Source organism: Rhinatrema bivittatum, chromosome 5 (assembly GCF_901001135.1).
Source record: "Rhinatrema bivittatum chromosome 5, aRhiBiv1.1, whole genome shotgun sequence".
In the NCBI taxonomy this organism is placed as follows: Eukaryota; Metazoa; Chordata; class Amphibia; order Gymnophiona; family Rhinatrematidae; genus Rhinatrema; species Rhinatrema bivittatum.
This window is the reverse complement of record NC_042619.1, coordinates 270,819,771-270,835,024: the sequence shown is the minus strand read 5'-3', so window position 1 is coordinate 270,835,024 and position 15,254 is coordinate 270,819,771. Positions and strand designations below refer to the sequence as shown.

General features: G+C 45.0%; 1 protein-coding gene across 3 annotated transcripts in view; it reads right to left on the bottom strand.

Moving 5' to 3' along the window:
• LOC115092750 (disintegrin and metalloproteinase domain-containing protein 9-like) overlaps positions 1 to 15,254 on the bottom strand; it is a 384,934-nt gene that overhangs the window by 112,023 nt on the left and 257,657 nt on the right. For 2 of the 3 annotated variants that reach the window (XM_029604043.1, XM_029604042.1), the window contains exon 18: positions 3,948 to 4,031. The exons of the other annotated variant lie outside the window; for it this stretch is intronic. In XM_029604043.1, coding sequence (XP_029459903.1) covers positions 3,948 to 4,031 — 84 coding nt within the window. The remainder of the gene's footprint in view (positions 1 to 3,947; positions 4,032 to 15,254) is intronic. 3 annotated transcript variants of the gene reach the window in all.

Below are 15,254 nucleotides of genomic sequence, written 5' to 3'. Positions count from 1 at the left end.
CCGCTCTCGTTTCCAGATGGTTGATGGGCCACCGGGACTGTTCCGCTGTCCAAGTGCCCTGAATGGAATCCGCCCCGCAGACCGCTCCCCAGCCGGTCAGACTTGCGTCCGTGGTGACGACCACCCAGTCTGGGACCTCCAGGGAGACCCCTCATGCTAGGTGGCGAGGAACCAGCCACCAGCGGAGACTGAGCCTTGCAACAGTCGGTATTGGGAGAACCTCCTGAAATTCCCGCGACACTGGCTTCCAACGGGATAACAAGGCCCACTGAAGAGGACGCAGATGCGCAAACGCCCACGGGACTAGGTCTATGGTGCAGGCCATGGACCCCAGTACCTGTAGGTAGTTCCATGCTGTGGGTGCCTGGAGAGATTGGAACTGGAGGATCTGTTCGTGCAAGGCATGTGCCGATCCTCGCTTAGAAACACCTGTCCCAGATTGGTATCGAAGCGCGCACCCAGAAAATTCAACGACTGGGATGGAGAGAGACTGCTCTTGGGAAAGTTGATGATCCACCCTAGGGACCGAAGTAATCGCACCACCTTGCTGACCGCTTGGACCCCCTCGGTGCGAGATTTTGCCTGGATAAACCAGTCGTCCAGGTAAGGGTGCACCAGAACCCCATCTCGGCGCAGGGCTGCGGCCACAACCACCATAATCTTTGTAAAAACCCGTGGAGCTGTCGCCAAACCGAACGGGAGTGCTTGAAACTGAAAATGCTGTCCTAGAATTTTGAAACGAAGATAGCGGTGGTGCGCCCTGTGAATCGGGATATGCAGGTAAGCTTCCGTTATATCCAAGGATGCGAGGAATTCCCCTGGGTGGACCGCCGCCAGCACTGAGTGTAGAGTTTCCATGCGGAAACGTGGGACCCGGAGGTACTGGTTGACAGTCTTGAGGTCCAGGATGGGCCGAAAATTGCCCTCTTTCTTGGGCACCACAAAATAAATGGAATAATGACCCCGACCCAGTTCAGCAGCAGATACTGGGGTAATTGCCCCCAAAGAGAGAAGACGGTCGAGAGTTTGCCGGACTGCTTGTCTCTTGAGAAAAGAGCCGCAGGGGGAGAAAAGAAACCTGCATCTGGGCGGGCGGACAAAATCCAAGGCGTAGCTGTGTCTTAAGATATCCAGGACCCACTGATCCAACGTGATTCGGGCCCATTCCCCGTAGAAGCGGGCAATGCGACCCCCCAGTCTGGGAATCGGATCGCAGGTCAGACTGGCATTATTGGGGTTTAGAGGAAGAACTCTGGGGCTGTCCTCCCTTGCCAGGCCTGCGGCCCCGAAAGGACCGGTTCCTGGTCTGCGAACGAAAAGGAGAAGTCCAAAACTGTTTATGCTGCTATTGCTGCTGTCTGGGAGGACGGTATCGTCGTTGAGTACGGGAGCGATACATGGTGGAGCTGAAGGACCTAGATGTCCGCGGCCTGTCCTCCGGAAGCTTGTAAATCACATTCTCGTTGAGGGACTTGATGATCTGGTCCAAGTCCTCTCCAAAGAGAAACTTACCTTTAAAAGGAAGCGAGCCTAAGCGTGTTTTGGAAGCGGCATCCGCTGACCAGTTTCGCAACCACAGAAGCCGACGGGCCGAGACCACAGCGACCATCGATCGGGCCTGGACCCGAAGGAGGTCATAGAAGGCATCTGCTTCATAGGCGAGCACGGATTCTAAACGATCCGCCTGCTGAGCTTCAGCATCCGGAAGAACCTGGGAGGTGAGCAATTGTTAACTCATCGGAGTCCCGCTCTTTGTGCACGAGAACTGCAGATGGTCGCTCGGAGGCCCAATGCTGAAACTTCAAAGATTCTTTTGAGATAAACCTCCAACTTCCTGTCCTGGAGATCCTTGAGCGCTGTACCGCCCGTGACCAGGATGGTAGTGCTCTTAGTTACGGCCGAAACTGCGGAATCCACAGCAGAAAATTTGAGGAGCTCCAAAAAATCTTCTGGCAGAGGATAAAGTTTGTTCATTGCTCTACTGACCTTGAGAGAGGCCTCCGGTGAATCCCATTCTCTAGAGATCAGTTGCAAAAAGGTGGGATGAGTTGGAAACGCCTTCGACAGAGGACGAAGGCCTGCCAGCAAAGGGTCCCCCTTTCTGCCCTGACAAGAGGCTGCTACCGATTCTGGGGGAGCATCAATATCCATTTCCTGGAGAATAAGAGGAATTAGATCATCCAGCTCATCATACTGAAAAATTCGTAGGACCCTTGGGTCATCCCCTTCCACCTGAGAAGCGAACGTGGGGTCATCCTCTGCATCCGGGAGCGGGTCCCCTGTCGGGGGGTTGCTGGGGCCACCCACTGGGGCCTGCGGGACCCGGGAGGGTCCTGGGTATCCTGCGTGAGGTAATGCCCTATCCTGGGAAGAAGACCCCTCCAGGGACGATCCCAGACGTGCCCATTTGGGAGGAGGGAGTCCCCCAGGAGTCTCCAAGGGCTGAGACTTGCACTGTAAGAAAGCCCGGTGCATAAGAAGCACGAACTCGGGCGAAAACTCCAGAGGTCCCTGAGGAAAACTATCCTGGTGCTCCCCTCCACGACCGCCAGGTTCCGGGCCAGGGAGTGGCGCAGAGCCAGAGGGCAACACCGGAGTCGGGCCTTCAGTATCTTCCTCCCCTTCCGAAAACAAAATGGCCGCCGTTCCCTCGCTCAGAGGGAACGGGGCCTACCGCTTTCGAGACGCGCGGTCCTCACAGCGAGGACCCGCGGACTCGTCCTCCTGTCCTTTGGTGACTTCACCCTCAAAAATGCAGGAGTCACAGAGGCCCTCCCGTGAGAGCTGACCAGCCTGCCTGCCACAGGCAGAACACTCAGAGGAGCGTGGCATGGTCTGTTCGGCTTTTTTTTTTTTTTTTGAAAGGAAAATTCCCCAACACTCCCCCAATACCCAAAGAAGGGTGCCCTGAAAAAACGGAGGGGGGGGGGGGGGAATAAAAGAAACGAGGTACAGACCTGGCAGCAAGCACCTCACGACTCAAAAGGCAGAAACCTGCTGAGTCTCCTCAGAAAACTAAATTGTTTCAAAATTATACCTTTTACTTATTTACTTGATCCCTTTATGAGAAAAAAGCAAAAGAAAACAGAAAACTAGAAAACCTAATCTCCTGCACTGGGGACCGCAGAGTCCCCTGCTCACATCTGCTGGAGTCAGAAGAATACTGGAGATTGAGGAAAGGGGAGAGGCTTATATAGTGCCCCCTCTCGAGTTTTTATTCTGACTCCATCTGCTGGACGGGGAACATAACCCACCGTCTGGACTGATCCTGGTACGTACAGGGAAGGTCCGGTTGCAAGTTGGACACTTTTTAAAACCTGAAGCCATGTCTATGATCGACAGCCGTCAATAAGATGAGAGAAAGAGAAATCCTGAGAAAAGAAATTTTCCAAATTATTATTTTCTGTCACCGTCCGTTGAAGAATGAGAATTAGTGAGACCCCAATGGGGAATTTTGAGAAAAAATATGACTTTTCCAGTCAGAAATAGTGAGAGATTCTCACAGGGCTCCTGTCTCTGCGATGCTGAGTGCAGCGCGGAAAAAAGAAGACTGAAGTGAGACCCCTGTGGCAGGGAATATCATGGCATGCCGGGCAAGCTCAGTAGCCTCAGGCAGCCAGTCAAAAGTTTCTAGAAACTTTGACAGAAGTTTTTCCCGCAATAGGGCTCCGTCAGTGACGTCACCCATATGTGAGGACTAGCATCCTGCTTGTCCTGGGATAACCTTATGGTCTGAGCCAGATTGGCAGTTCTTATCTCAATATATAATGATAATATCAAAAGAAATGTCAGGTTGATTAATTTGTACTATCTTTCATAACTGCTGTTTCTTCAAGACAGAAAATCTGATTGAAGTCTCTTGGAAATAAAATAATTTTTACAATATGGCTTTCCAAATAGGTTCTATTTCCAAGGAAATATGAAGAAGAATATAAAAGATTACTCACACCACGTGAATTGCAATTAGTCTGGTGGTCACAGCTTACTGTAAACAGTTTAGAAGTAGCTACACACTTTTGTTTTGAACAAACCTAAAATATAAAAATGCATTGGACCTAATTAGTTGCAAGGAAGAAAGTGAGCATCTGTATTTTCATTCAGTCTTGTCCCAATCTAATATAACAAAAACAATCTAGAATATTTACTTTAAAAAAGTGTCACCAAGATTAACTGAATGTAAACATGAAGGAAGGTTTGGTTTGGTTTATCCAAGTGGCAGTGCATGACCCAAGTAGCAGATAGCTTATTTAGCAAATGAAACAACACAAGCCACATGATATGCTGAGTTAAGTTTTGCTTTACCATCTCTACATTTAGTAAGGGGCCTATTTTAGGAAATATGTGACATTGAGTTACACCATAGCTACAGACATAAAGGATTGACATGAAAACACCAGCAGTGAAGTCTGGCAGCACATGGTCCTGGGCCTGTTCTAAATCTACTTAGCAGTGTTCACTCTTGACTTGCTACATCAAAGCGATTTGTATTTGTATTTATTAAAATGTCTTGATCGCTTATGCCTAAGCCCTAAGTGATTTACAAATAAAATATACATAATAGTTACAATGTCCAAAACTAAAACATAATATAAAAAAAAATCCATCATTTCCAGAAACATCATCAAAATGCTGCAATCTTAATAGAGTTCCATGCACATCATATTAGCCAAAAGCTAGTCCCATCAGAAAGGACTTCAGGGGTGCCTTAAACGTTTTAGTACATTCCAACAGTCTCAGTGCTTCAGGTAGTATGTCCAAATTGACAGGTGTAGCCACAGAAAAGATTCAGTCTCTTGACACGGATAATTGTGCTATTTTCAGTGACGGTACCTCAAGAATTCCTCTGTCTTGGGATCTAAGATTTTTTGTCGGTTGATATATATGTAGCAAAAAATTTCTCTAAAGAAGCAGTGCTGAGAAGTTTATGAGTTACAAATAGAAGCTTGAACTGAACTTGAAAACGAATAGGTAGCCATTGATTTGTGCGTTTCTTGCCACTGATCAAATGAGTTGTTGAATTTAAGAGTAGCTGTAAGGGCTTCAATGAAGAGGCTGAAAGTCCTAAGTAGATAGCATTACAATAGTCCAAAGTGGGCAATACAGAAGCCTGCACCACTATGTTGTGGTTTGTAGGAATTTGTGAACCCTGGACCTAGATGAGAGATGTGTCCACCCACAGGGTGGAGCCCTGTGAGCCTCACCGTCGGTGGGCATGGTCTCAGCGATGGATAACACAGCTGTGAGAGAGACTTCATTAAGGGAAAAAGAGATAGTGCAAGACCCAAGGGGTGGGATATGCATAACACAGTTCTTGAGCAATAGTAGATTGATACTGCAGATGAGAAGATCCGGGAGTGGCCCGCAGTGCGGGGTACACCAAGAGACTCCTGTAGGCAGATGAAGATACCTCTGAGTGTGGGTCCGGTAGTGGCCTGCAGCGCGGGGTATGCCGCAGGTTCCTGTAGGCAGATGAAGATACCTCTGAGTGCAGATCCGATAGTGGCCCGCAGTGTGGGGTATACCGAGGATAGCTGTACTGTGCTGTAGATGGTATGGTAGCAGAGAATGGAGATACAGGAACCAAGCAGAGGATCATATGTAGGTGCAGCAATACTCTGTAGCTTAGGATAGGTAGAAGTAGAGCACTGAAGAACAGTAGTGACCCGAGGCTCGGGGTAACACGTGGAGGCTTCAGTAGCATAGATAATGTAGAAGTAGAAGAAGGTAGTCACACAAGGCAGTTCCAGAGCAGGTACCCAAGGAATGGGCAAGGAAGTCCAAGGCAGAAAGGCCCTCCGAGGAGCGGATAGCCTAGACGCAGAAAGGCCCACGTGGAGCGGGTACCCAGAGCGTCTAAAATGCCACGAGAAACTGCTGGAACAGAAGATCCCAATGTGGAGCGGAATTACACAACGAGAGAACTCCTTGCTAACTCGTCTTAGCAGTGGGCCGGTCGGCTTAAGTATATCAGCAGGCTGACGTCATCGGGAGGGGACGCCCCCGAGGTTCCCACCATGACGTACACAAAAGGAGGCCCCGCGCGCACGTGCGCCTAGGTGATTCCAGAAGTAAGATGGCGGTCGGCATCGCCCACGCCGTCCTGGGGATGCCAGGGAAGTCGGCGTTGGTTGGTGGAGGCTGTCATTCTCCCAATGATTGAAGGTGCAGGGAAAAAAGAGGTGAGCATGAGAGATCGCAGCCGTCTGCAACCAACGGGCGCAACACACTAGTCTGAAATCTTCAGGTTCCAATAGGTTCTTTGGACCACAAAGCACCTGGAGTTTGAAGAAACCACTTTTTAAAACTGTTTTTATATAATGGTTAAAAGAAAATTTATTGTCTAGCCATACCCCAAGGCTCTTAGTGTGTGAAAGTATCGGACATTTGAGGTCATCCAACACTATTGAACAAGGGATGGCAGCACTATTTGAGGCGCCAATCATTAGGGGACCCAAGCCATGTTTCAATATGTATGATCGAGGTAATGGCAGCGCAATTGGGGGTGGCACTCCTCTTTGCTGCTGCGGTACCGCCGTTCATGGCCCCCACATAGCTTGTGCTCCTTGATGGACCCTTGGTCTGACCCAATATGGCATATCTTATGTTCTAAACAGCAATCATAAAGAGATAACACAAGAAGTAAGACTGATAAAAATCTCTACATGCTAGTAAAATACCTCACCTCGATCACATGGCTCATGCTCCCCAATGGCAGCGTGATCGGGGGGTGGCATTCCTCTTTGCCACTGCGGTGCCGCCACTCAAGGCCCCTACATAGCTTGTGCCCCCTAATGGGGGTGGTGGTGCGACCAGGGGGTGGCACGACCGGGTGGGGGTGACGAGATGGAGGGAGGGCGGGCGCAAGGCAGAAGGTGCCTAGGGCACCTAGTCCCCCTGCACTGGCTCAGACTACCAGGCACTCTGTAAAATAATACAAAACCTGAAAAAATAACCTCAGCTCATGTGCAGCAAACTTACACTAACTCCAAGGATTGTGTGCAGTTCTGGTCACTGCATCTCAAAAAGGATATGACTGCACTGGAGAAAGTGCAGAGAAGGGCGACCAAATTAATAAGGGGCATGGTACGGCTCCCCTATGAGGAAAAGCTAAAGCAGTTAGGGCTGTTCAGTTTACAGAAGAGACGACTGAGGGGGGCTATGATAGAAGTCTACAAAATTATGAAAGGACTTGAACAAGTTAATGTTAATTGGTTATTTACTCTCTCAGATAAGAAGGACCAGGGGGCACTCCATGAAGTTAGCAAGTAGCTCATTTAAAACAAATTGAAGAAAATTATTTTTCACACAGCGCATAGTTAAGCTCTGGAATTCATTGCCAGAGGATATGGTTACAGCAATTAGTGTAACTGGATTTAAAAAAAGGTTTGGATAAATTCCTAGAGGATAAATCCATAAACTGCTATGACAGTAGTTAATAAGCAATAGTACCCTGTATTCTATCTAATGTTTGGGTACTTGCCAGGTACTTGTGACTTGGATTGGCCACTTGGAAACAGGATACTGGGCTTGATGGACCCTTGGTCTGACCCAGTATGGCAAGCCTTATGTTCTATGTTCACATGCACATAAGAGAGGTAACAAACTTTATTATCAAATCTGTATCACAATAAAATAAAATGTGTCATGTATCACAAAACCTTTTCCTCATTCACTCATACTCATCCACACATTAAAAACAAATGTGCACCAATAATAGGGCACTAATAACACTGGCTTATTTAACACATCTTTGTGAGACCACAGTACACATACAGCTCCTACTATTATGTTACTATAATCTATACATCATTCACAACTTATCACTATATCATATGCATGTCTTAAATCCCTGTGACTTGTATGCCACTTAGGGCCAGATTTTGAAAAAGTTATGTGCGTAAACCCAATGACACTTATTCATTACTTAGCATGCCGTGATCATGCCCCAGATACTGCTTTTTACTGCCGATAGCATGGCTCCACTGCGATCCAAGGGGATTCTGCGGTTTGGCATCCACCGATGAATATTGCATATGTTCATCTGGGTAAACCACCATAATGGTGTAAACATACTCAAAAGATGCCAAGATAGTTCAGCCCCTCCAGAGCCAAAGGAGGATATAGTAGGTTGGTATCAACCTATGCAATACAGGAAATCATAATACATACCATATATAGCCAAGTGCCTGTCAAATAACTCCATTCAAAAAAAAAAATAACCTGCATGGGTATTTATGCTGAGTGTGCTATATGTCATAATAATAAAAGGGAATATGGGTCCCACCCATCACATTTCCCAAACATAAGTGAACGGAACCTATAAGGGGAAAGCAAACTTGTACTGGACTGTTTGCAGTCCACATCAACAGCAAACGTTAAGGGATAAGGATACATAGCTAATGAGATATATGCAAAAACAGAACTCACTTTGAGAAAGCAGTGGATTAATATGCTATGTGGTAGCACAACCAATTCCATGAGTGCGGGGTTGCAAAAATCACGAGACAAGCTTTTACCATCACTTTACCATCCTCAGTTAAGGGTCTGTAATGCCTGGTGACTAGCTAGAGGTAGGTTCATGTGACTGCCATGTTTCTGCATTTCTTCTCTGGGATTTTCCAAGGCTTGCCCTTCATACTCCAGGTACCATATGGAATCGCCCCTCAGACTGAATATGGGAGAGAGTCATATCTGAGCTGGCATCCCAGGATACCTGGACACAGCACGCATGAACCATACGGAGCAGGGCAGATAGTACAAACATTGCTCAAGGTTTTAGGAGCCACCAAAATAGCAATTCTGCTGCCCTCTTGATGGTGAGCAGCTGAAAAGAAGACCCCCAATATCAGTAGAACCCTATTAGTAATTCCTTCTGCTGGCCTGTGTCACCCACATTGGGAGCAAAAACCTATTTGGTAAGGCAATGTGATATGCCTAGATAAAGTGAGGCCCACGAATAGATCTGCCAAATTGGTTGTCTGGAACCTTGCAGTAATATTATAATAATTATTATACAGTTTTCAATAATCTAGCTTGATGGCATAAGAGATCTATTTCCTTGGGCTAAGTATTCCTATTTTATTTGGTGATATTTGGTGGGATATTTTGAGTGAAGTGCATTTACAAATATAGGTTAGAATTGTGGATCGAATAAAGCATATTTTGTTGAGTAAATAAAAACAAGTGACAATAAATGATTAAATGAAAAATGCTCTAAAGGCTGAATACGGCCTGCGGCCCATTGCGTGGCGAGAGGCTGCAGATTAAAGATTTGTAGAGCTCTAACTTATGATATTGTCATTTGTTTAAATATATAAATTGTTTCTTTTAACTATTTGTGGATATTTGGAGTATATCCTATTTCCCTCTCGTTTTGTGCTTATTTAGTGAATATTATTACCCTTAACATAGGCTTGGAGGGTAACCTGCTGGAGTGATAGCCACCACCCCAACAGATGCATGGGGGTAACCTGCATGGAGGAGCATAAGAACCTTATTGGCAAGCTGAATGGAACATTCTGTCCCTCTCTGCCATCATTACTATCCAAACCCACTATCCACGGTGACCAGCACTGTAATGTCAAGCAAATGAGACTAACAACACACCGAAGTATTGCTTGCACTCTCAATAATGAGCATCCATACAAGTGCAAGAAAATATAGATTCCTGGTTCACTTTTTAGAATTAATTTTCTCTTTTATTTCGGCAACTCCTTATTTGTAATACAAGCTTTAAATGTAGGTCCCCCAACACGGTCCCGTGTTTCGCCACCCGGCTGCCTCGGGGGGGAATAATTTTAACATATATCTGAAAAGCGCAAACATTCAAAAATACCAGGAATAGAATTAGTACCGAGCAGACTATAACAAGAAGGCGCACAAATATAAATACATATGTTTACAATGTTTTTAAACGTACCTGTATCAGTCTGACATGGATTTTAATCGGAGTGCACCTACTGTGGCTTATCACTAGGTTTAAAAACGCTACCAATGGGCGCGAAAATCACTCACAATTGTTTGCAGCTCTATTGTCCAATCAATGTCGGCCTGTGATGCCGACGTCATTTACCTTATATGGAGTCAGCAGCTGGGTATACCCATGGACGTGGTGACGTACTAATGTTATATTGAATACGCTCCTGCACACCAGACCCGCTACGCGGTAACCCTTAGAACATCAAAGAAAATGATGCCACTCCAGCTCATTGTTAAGACCATGAGGAGTTATTGTGTTTAAACGGAAGATCCATCTCTGCTCTTGTCGCAGTAAGATCAGGGGGAAATCCCCTCCTCTCACTGGGGGTGAAACTACCTCAAGTACAAAAAATTGTAAATCTGCCGTGGTATGGGATTTGCTAGTCCAATGAGAAACTAGGGGGGCGTTCTCTTTATTGATGTGTATACTAGATCTATGTTCTATTATGCGAGTTTTGATACTACGTTGTGTCTTACCCACATATAAAAGTTGACAAGGACAAGTGATGACGTACACTACTCCCTTAGTGTCACAGTCCGAATAGCCACCTAACTTATATATACGACCTGTATTGGGATGTTTGAATTGTGTGATTGTAGTAGTGTGACTGCAAACTGAGCAGTGCTCACAGGGTTTATGCATACCCTCATATATAATGTTATTGGGGTGACCTACTGAATGAACTAATATATCCCTCAAATTCCTGCCTCTTCGGTACGTGAACCTTAAATCAGAGTTAAAAAATTTATCTAAGGCCAACGACTTCCAGTGTTTACGTATGAGTTCTGAAATTGTTTTACTGTGTGTGGAAAAGGGTAGTATACAATTTACTGTGGAGTCTTATGAATGTGTTTTTGGGAGAAACAAAAGGTCTCTATTAGTATGAAAATACAAACAAAAAACAAACTTTGAAATGTTTGTATGCTAATGCCAGAAATCTAAGAAGTAAGATGGGAGAATTAGAATGTATAGCAGTAAATGATGACATAGACTTAATTGGCATCACAGAGACATGGTGGAAAGAGGATAACCAATGGGACAGTGCTATACCGGGGTACAAATTATATCGCAATGACAGAGAGGAGCACTCGGGAGGAGGTGTGGCGCTTTATCTCCGGGATGGCATAGAGTCCAACAGGATAAACATCCTGCATGAGACTAAATACAAAATTGAATCTTTATGGGTAGAAATCCCTTGTGTGTCAGGGAAGGCTACAGTGATAGGGGTATACTACTGTCCACCTGGTCAAGATGGTGAGATGGACAGTGAAATGCTAAGAGAAATTAGGGAAGCTAACCAAATTGGTAGTGCAGTAATAATGGGAGACTTCAATTACCCCAATATAGACTGGGTAAATGTATCATCGAGTCACACTAGAGAGATAACGTTCCTGGATGGAATAAATGATAGCTTTATGGAGCAATTGGTTCAGGAACCGACGAGAGAGGGAGCAATTTTAGATCTAATTCTCAGTGGAGCACAGGACTTGGTGAGAGAGGTAACGTTTTTCCGTACTTCTCCGTATGGAAAAACGCTGAGAGCCATCATGATGCAGTAATGAATTTTGCCCTTGAGGAAGGACGACATCGTCCGAAACCTGTACAGCGTTGGGCACAGACATAGCAATGTGGTATCGGTCACATTGCTGGACTATCTGATTGGAGGAACTCGGGCAAGAGTTGTAATAATTTCAACTAAAAGCTAAGTACTAAGAAGAATTAAAAGTTTGGTTAAAGTTGCTAACAGCACAGTGAACATTTTAAGTGTTTTAAACACATGGAGCACTTAAGCACTAAAAAATTCTTAAAAAAATGTACTATGGACTGACCAATGATTATGCATAAGGCAGAGTGATTGAACAGGCATGGATTGCCACACAATGACGCCTATTATGATGGTCAATTAGGAATGCGCAGATAATCGCTTACATTAAGAGGTGTGGGGATTTAGAGTTATTTCACATAAGTCATATTGGTTCCCTGCCCAATTTACAATTTAGAGGACGACATTAGGGGTTAATCGTTTATTTAAAAATACAAACAGTCTAACTTGCTTATTCACAGCCTTTCTGACTATTAAAGTCTAACTTGTTTATTCACAGCTTGACTATTAAAGGCACAAACACACTAAATAATATTCCCAAATAGTTAACTTTGCCCCAATACTTTTAAAAAAGACAATGTCCCAAGTAAAAACTTACTGATTCCTTTCAGCCACCAGCAAGGTGATCCTCTCCTCTCAGTGTTCTGTCATTGCGATATAATTTGGAGAAAGCACATGGGAGTCTATAGGTCCTGTAGCTGTAGTAACAGCTGGTGAAGATGTCCAGACCTTTGTTTTTCTTTTCCTCCCCATATGAATTATAAGGGGAAAATCTCAATAAGGGGCGCGCTCCTTTGGCACGCGGCTTTGGCTGCGCGACTGTGCGCCGCACTAGCCTCGATTTTATCGGCGTTTCTGGCCCCAAATGATGACGTCACAAAGGGGGGCATGGTCCGGGCCGTTATCGGGTGGAAATAGGCTCCCAGGTGTAGATTGGAGCCTCAAAAACGCTCCCTCTCACCTTGCCTCTCTGAAAGAGAGGTTTCTCTACCAAGTCCTCCAAGTTGTGCACCGCACTAGCCTCGGTTTTATCGGCATTTCTGTCCCCAAATGATGACGTCATCAAAATATCATTTTTTTTTGTACTTCAACAATTGTATTACAGTTGTCAAACTTTTTTTTGACAGACAGACGCAGACTGATCACACGCGAGATGCAATATTGAACGTATGATGCAATAAGAACAATGGCACTACGGACGTGCCATTTCAAACTATGCGCACCTTTTTTATGCACTTTTTATTTCAGATAAATTTAAATATTGCATCTGCAGTGCCAGAGAAAAACTGCACACACGTTTACACCACATGCGTTCCTAATGAACGCAATTTCTCCACGTGTGAATATTGTAGCATCGGCCCCAAAGAGTTTTACTCTGACTTACATCTGATAAATAGCAGAAGTAAATATTTGCAGGCAGCAGCTGTACTTGTGCTGTATTCTCAGGTTATAAAATCACAATTTGTGCATCTAAATGTTGACTCTAATCCGTAACGCCCTGCCTGGCTCCTAATCTGTCCATTTTTTACATGAGCAAAGTTATTCACACACCGGTATTTTGTGCATATGTGCGAGGTTTATAAAACGGCACTAGTGCAAATAAGTCCTACTTGCACATGCATCTATTACTTTGTGCATGCACATCTCTTTTAAAATTCACCTTTAAGTGCATAACTGCTTATCTTTGAAATCTATCCCTAAATATAATTTTTGTGAATGTTTTAAGCTTGTTCACACTAGAAGGCATGGGAGACAAGAGAACATAGCGAAGGGTATCCTGTCTAAATTATTTAACTGACCCAACCATATCATTGTATAAAGATCACGGCACTTGACAAGTAAAGTGATGAAATACAGAGGGAGGCGAGAGAGCAGAGAGAGGGAAATCAAGACCAGAAACAATAGTGGGAAATGTGGAAGGCAAAAAGGGGAGAAAGATGACAGAGAGGCGGAAGAGCAAGCCAGATTTTTTTAAAAATGTAGGCATACTAAAAAGTTAGTACAAGACTGAGAAAGAAATAACAGGGTCATTCATCAAAGTGCATCTTGGCATTAATGCCCGTGATAGTTATCGCAGTGCACAGCATGAATGTAAATTTGGCAAATTTATTCAAAGGGGAGGGTTTTGGGGGGGACTAATTAAAATGAAGGGCCAAGATGAAAATTCTGTTTCAGGCATTTTTAGAGAGAGAGAGAGAGAAACTCTGCAGTGGCACACATAGTAGTCAACTATTTATACTGCTATAGGAGGGCCAGCTAGTAATTCGAAGTGAGGTTTTGGTGGTGGTGTAGGGTTTTGTGGGCCAGTTTTACATGCAGAGTGAGATGTACAAACAGCAAAGTACACCTCAGTGAAGGGGTGAGGAAAGTCACACAAAGATGAGATTTCTACAATGTTCTCTAGCCCTAGCATGGTGGACTCTCTACCAGGGTACTATCAAGCTAGGGTAAGAGAACACTGATGTAATCTCATCTTAGTCTGACTTTCCTCACTCCAAATGATGTCAAATCTTCACTGAGGTGTATTGTGCTGTTCGTAATCTCACTCTGCATGTAAAACTGACCCCAAAACCCTACACCAGCACCAAAATCTAATTTCCAGTTACTAGCTGGCCCTCCTATAGTGATATAAATAGTTGACCATTATAAAGTTCTTCTAAAAAGCCTCTCTCTCTCTCTCCATCAATATACAAAGCAGAGTTGCTTACCTGTAGCAAGTGTTATCCCAGGACAACAGGATGTAGTCCTCACATATGAGTGACATCATCGATGGAGCCCTATCACGGAAAACGTCTGTCAAAGTTTCTAGAAACGTTTGACTGGCACACTGAGCCCATTGAGCATGCCATGATCCCTGCAGCCACAGGGGTCTCCCTTCAGTCTTGTTTGTAGCAATGAGTGTGAGCGAAAACTATAATAATAATAAAACGTTTCGGTCCCAACTCCACGGGATGGCGGGTGGGTTTCGTGCGTACTACATACTGCTGTCCTGGGATAACACTTGTTACAGGTAAGCAACTCTGCTTTATCCCAGGACAAGCAGGATGGCAGTCCTCACATATGGGTGATTAGCAAGCTACAGGCTGACTCATCCCTTAACAGGTCAATGGCATATAACTCGTGCAACAAGCACAATAACTGAGGTGCCATTGACTAAGATGAGACAGCCTGAATCACAGCAGACGGTTGTGGAAGGAGTTGGGTATCATACTGGAAACAGGTTCTTCAAGACAGATTGTCCAAAAGCAGAGTCTTTTCTTTCTTCCTTATCCAAACAGTAATGAGCTGCAAATGTATACAAAGAACTCCAAGTTGCAGCTTTGCAGATGTCAGCAATAGGTACTGAACAATAGTGCGCTGTAGATGTTGACATAGCCCTTACTGAGTGCATTTTACTCGCCCCTGGAGAGGAAGGCCTGCTTTCTCATAGCAGAATTCAATTCAGTCTGCCAGCCAGTTAGAGAGAGTTTGTTTGCCCACTGCAATTCCTGGTTTGTTTTTGTCAAAAGAAACGAAGAGTTAGATGGACTTCCTATGGACTGCAGTGCGCTCCAGATAAAATGCAAGTGCACGACTTCCGGCGATGACGTCACCGGCAAAGACGGCCGGGAATTGAGCTCCGTGGTCCCCCTCCCGACTTTCCCTGATAGCCCCACGCAGCAGCGGCAATTT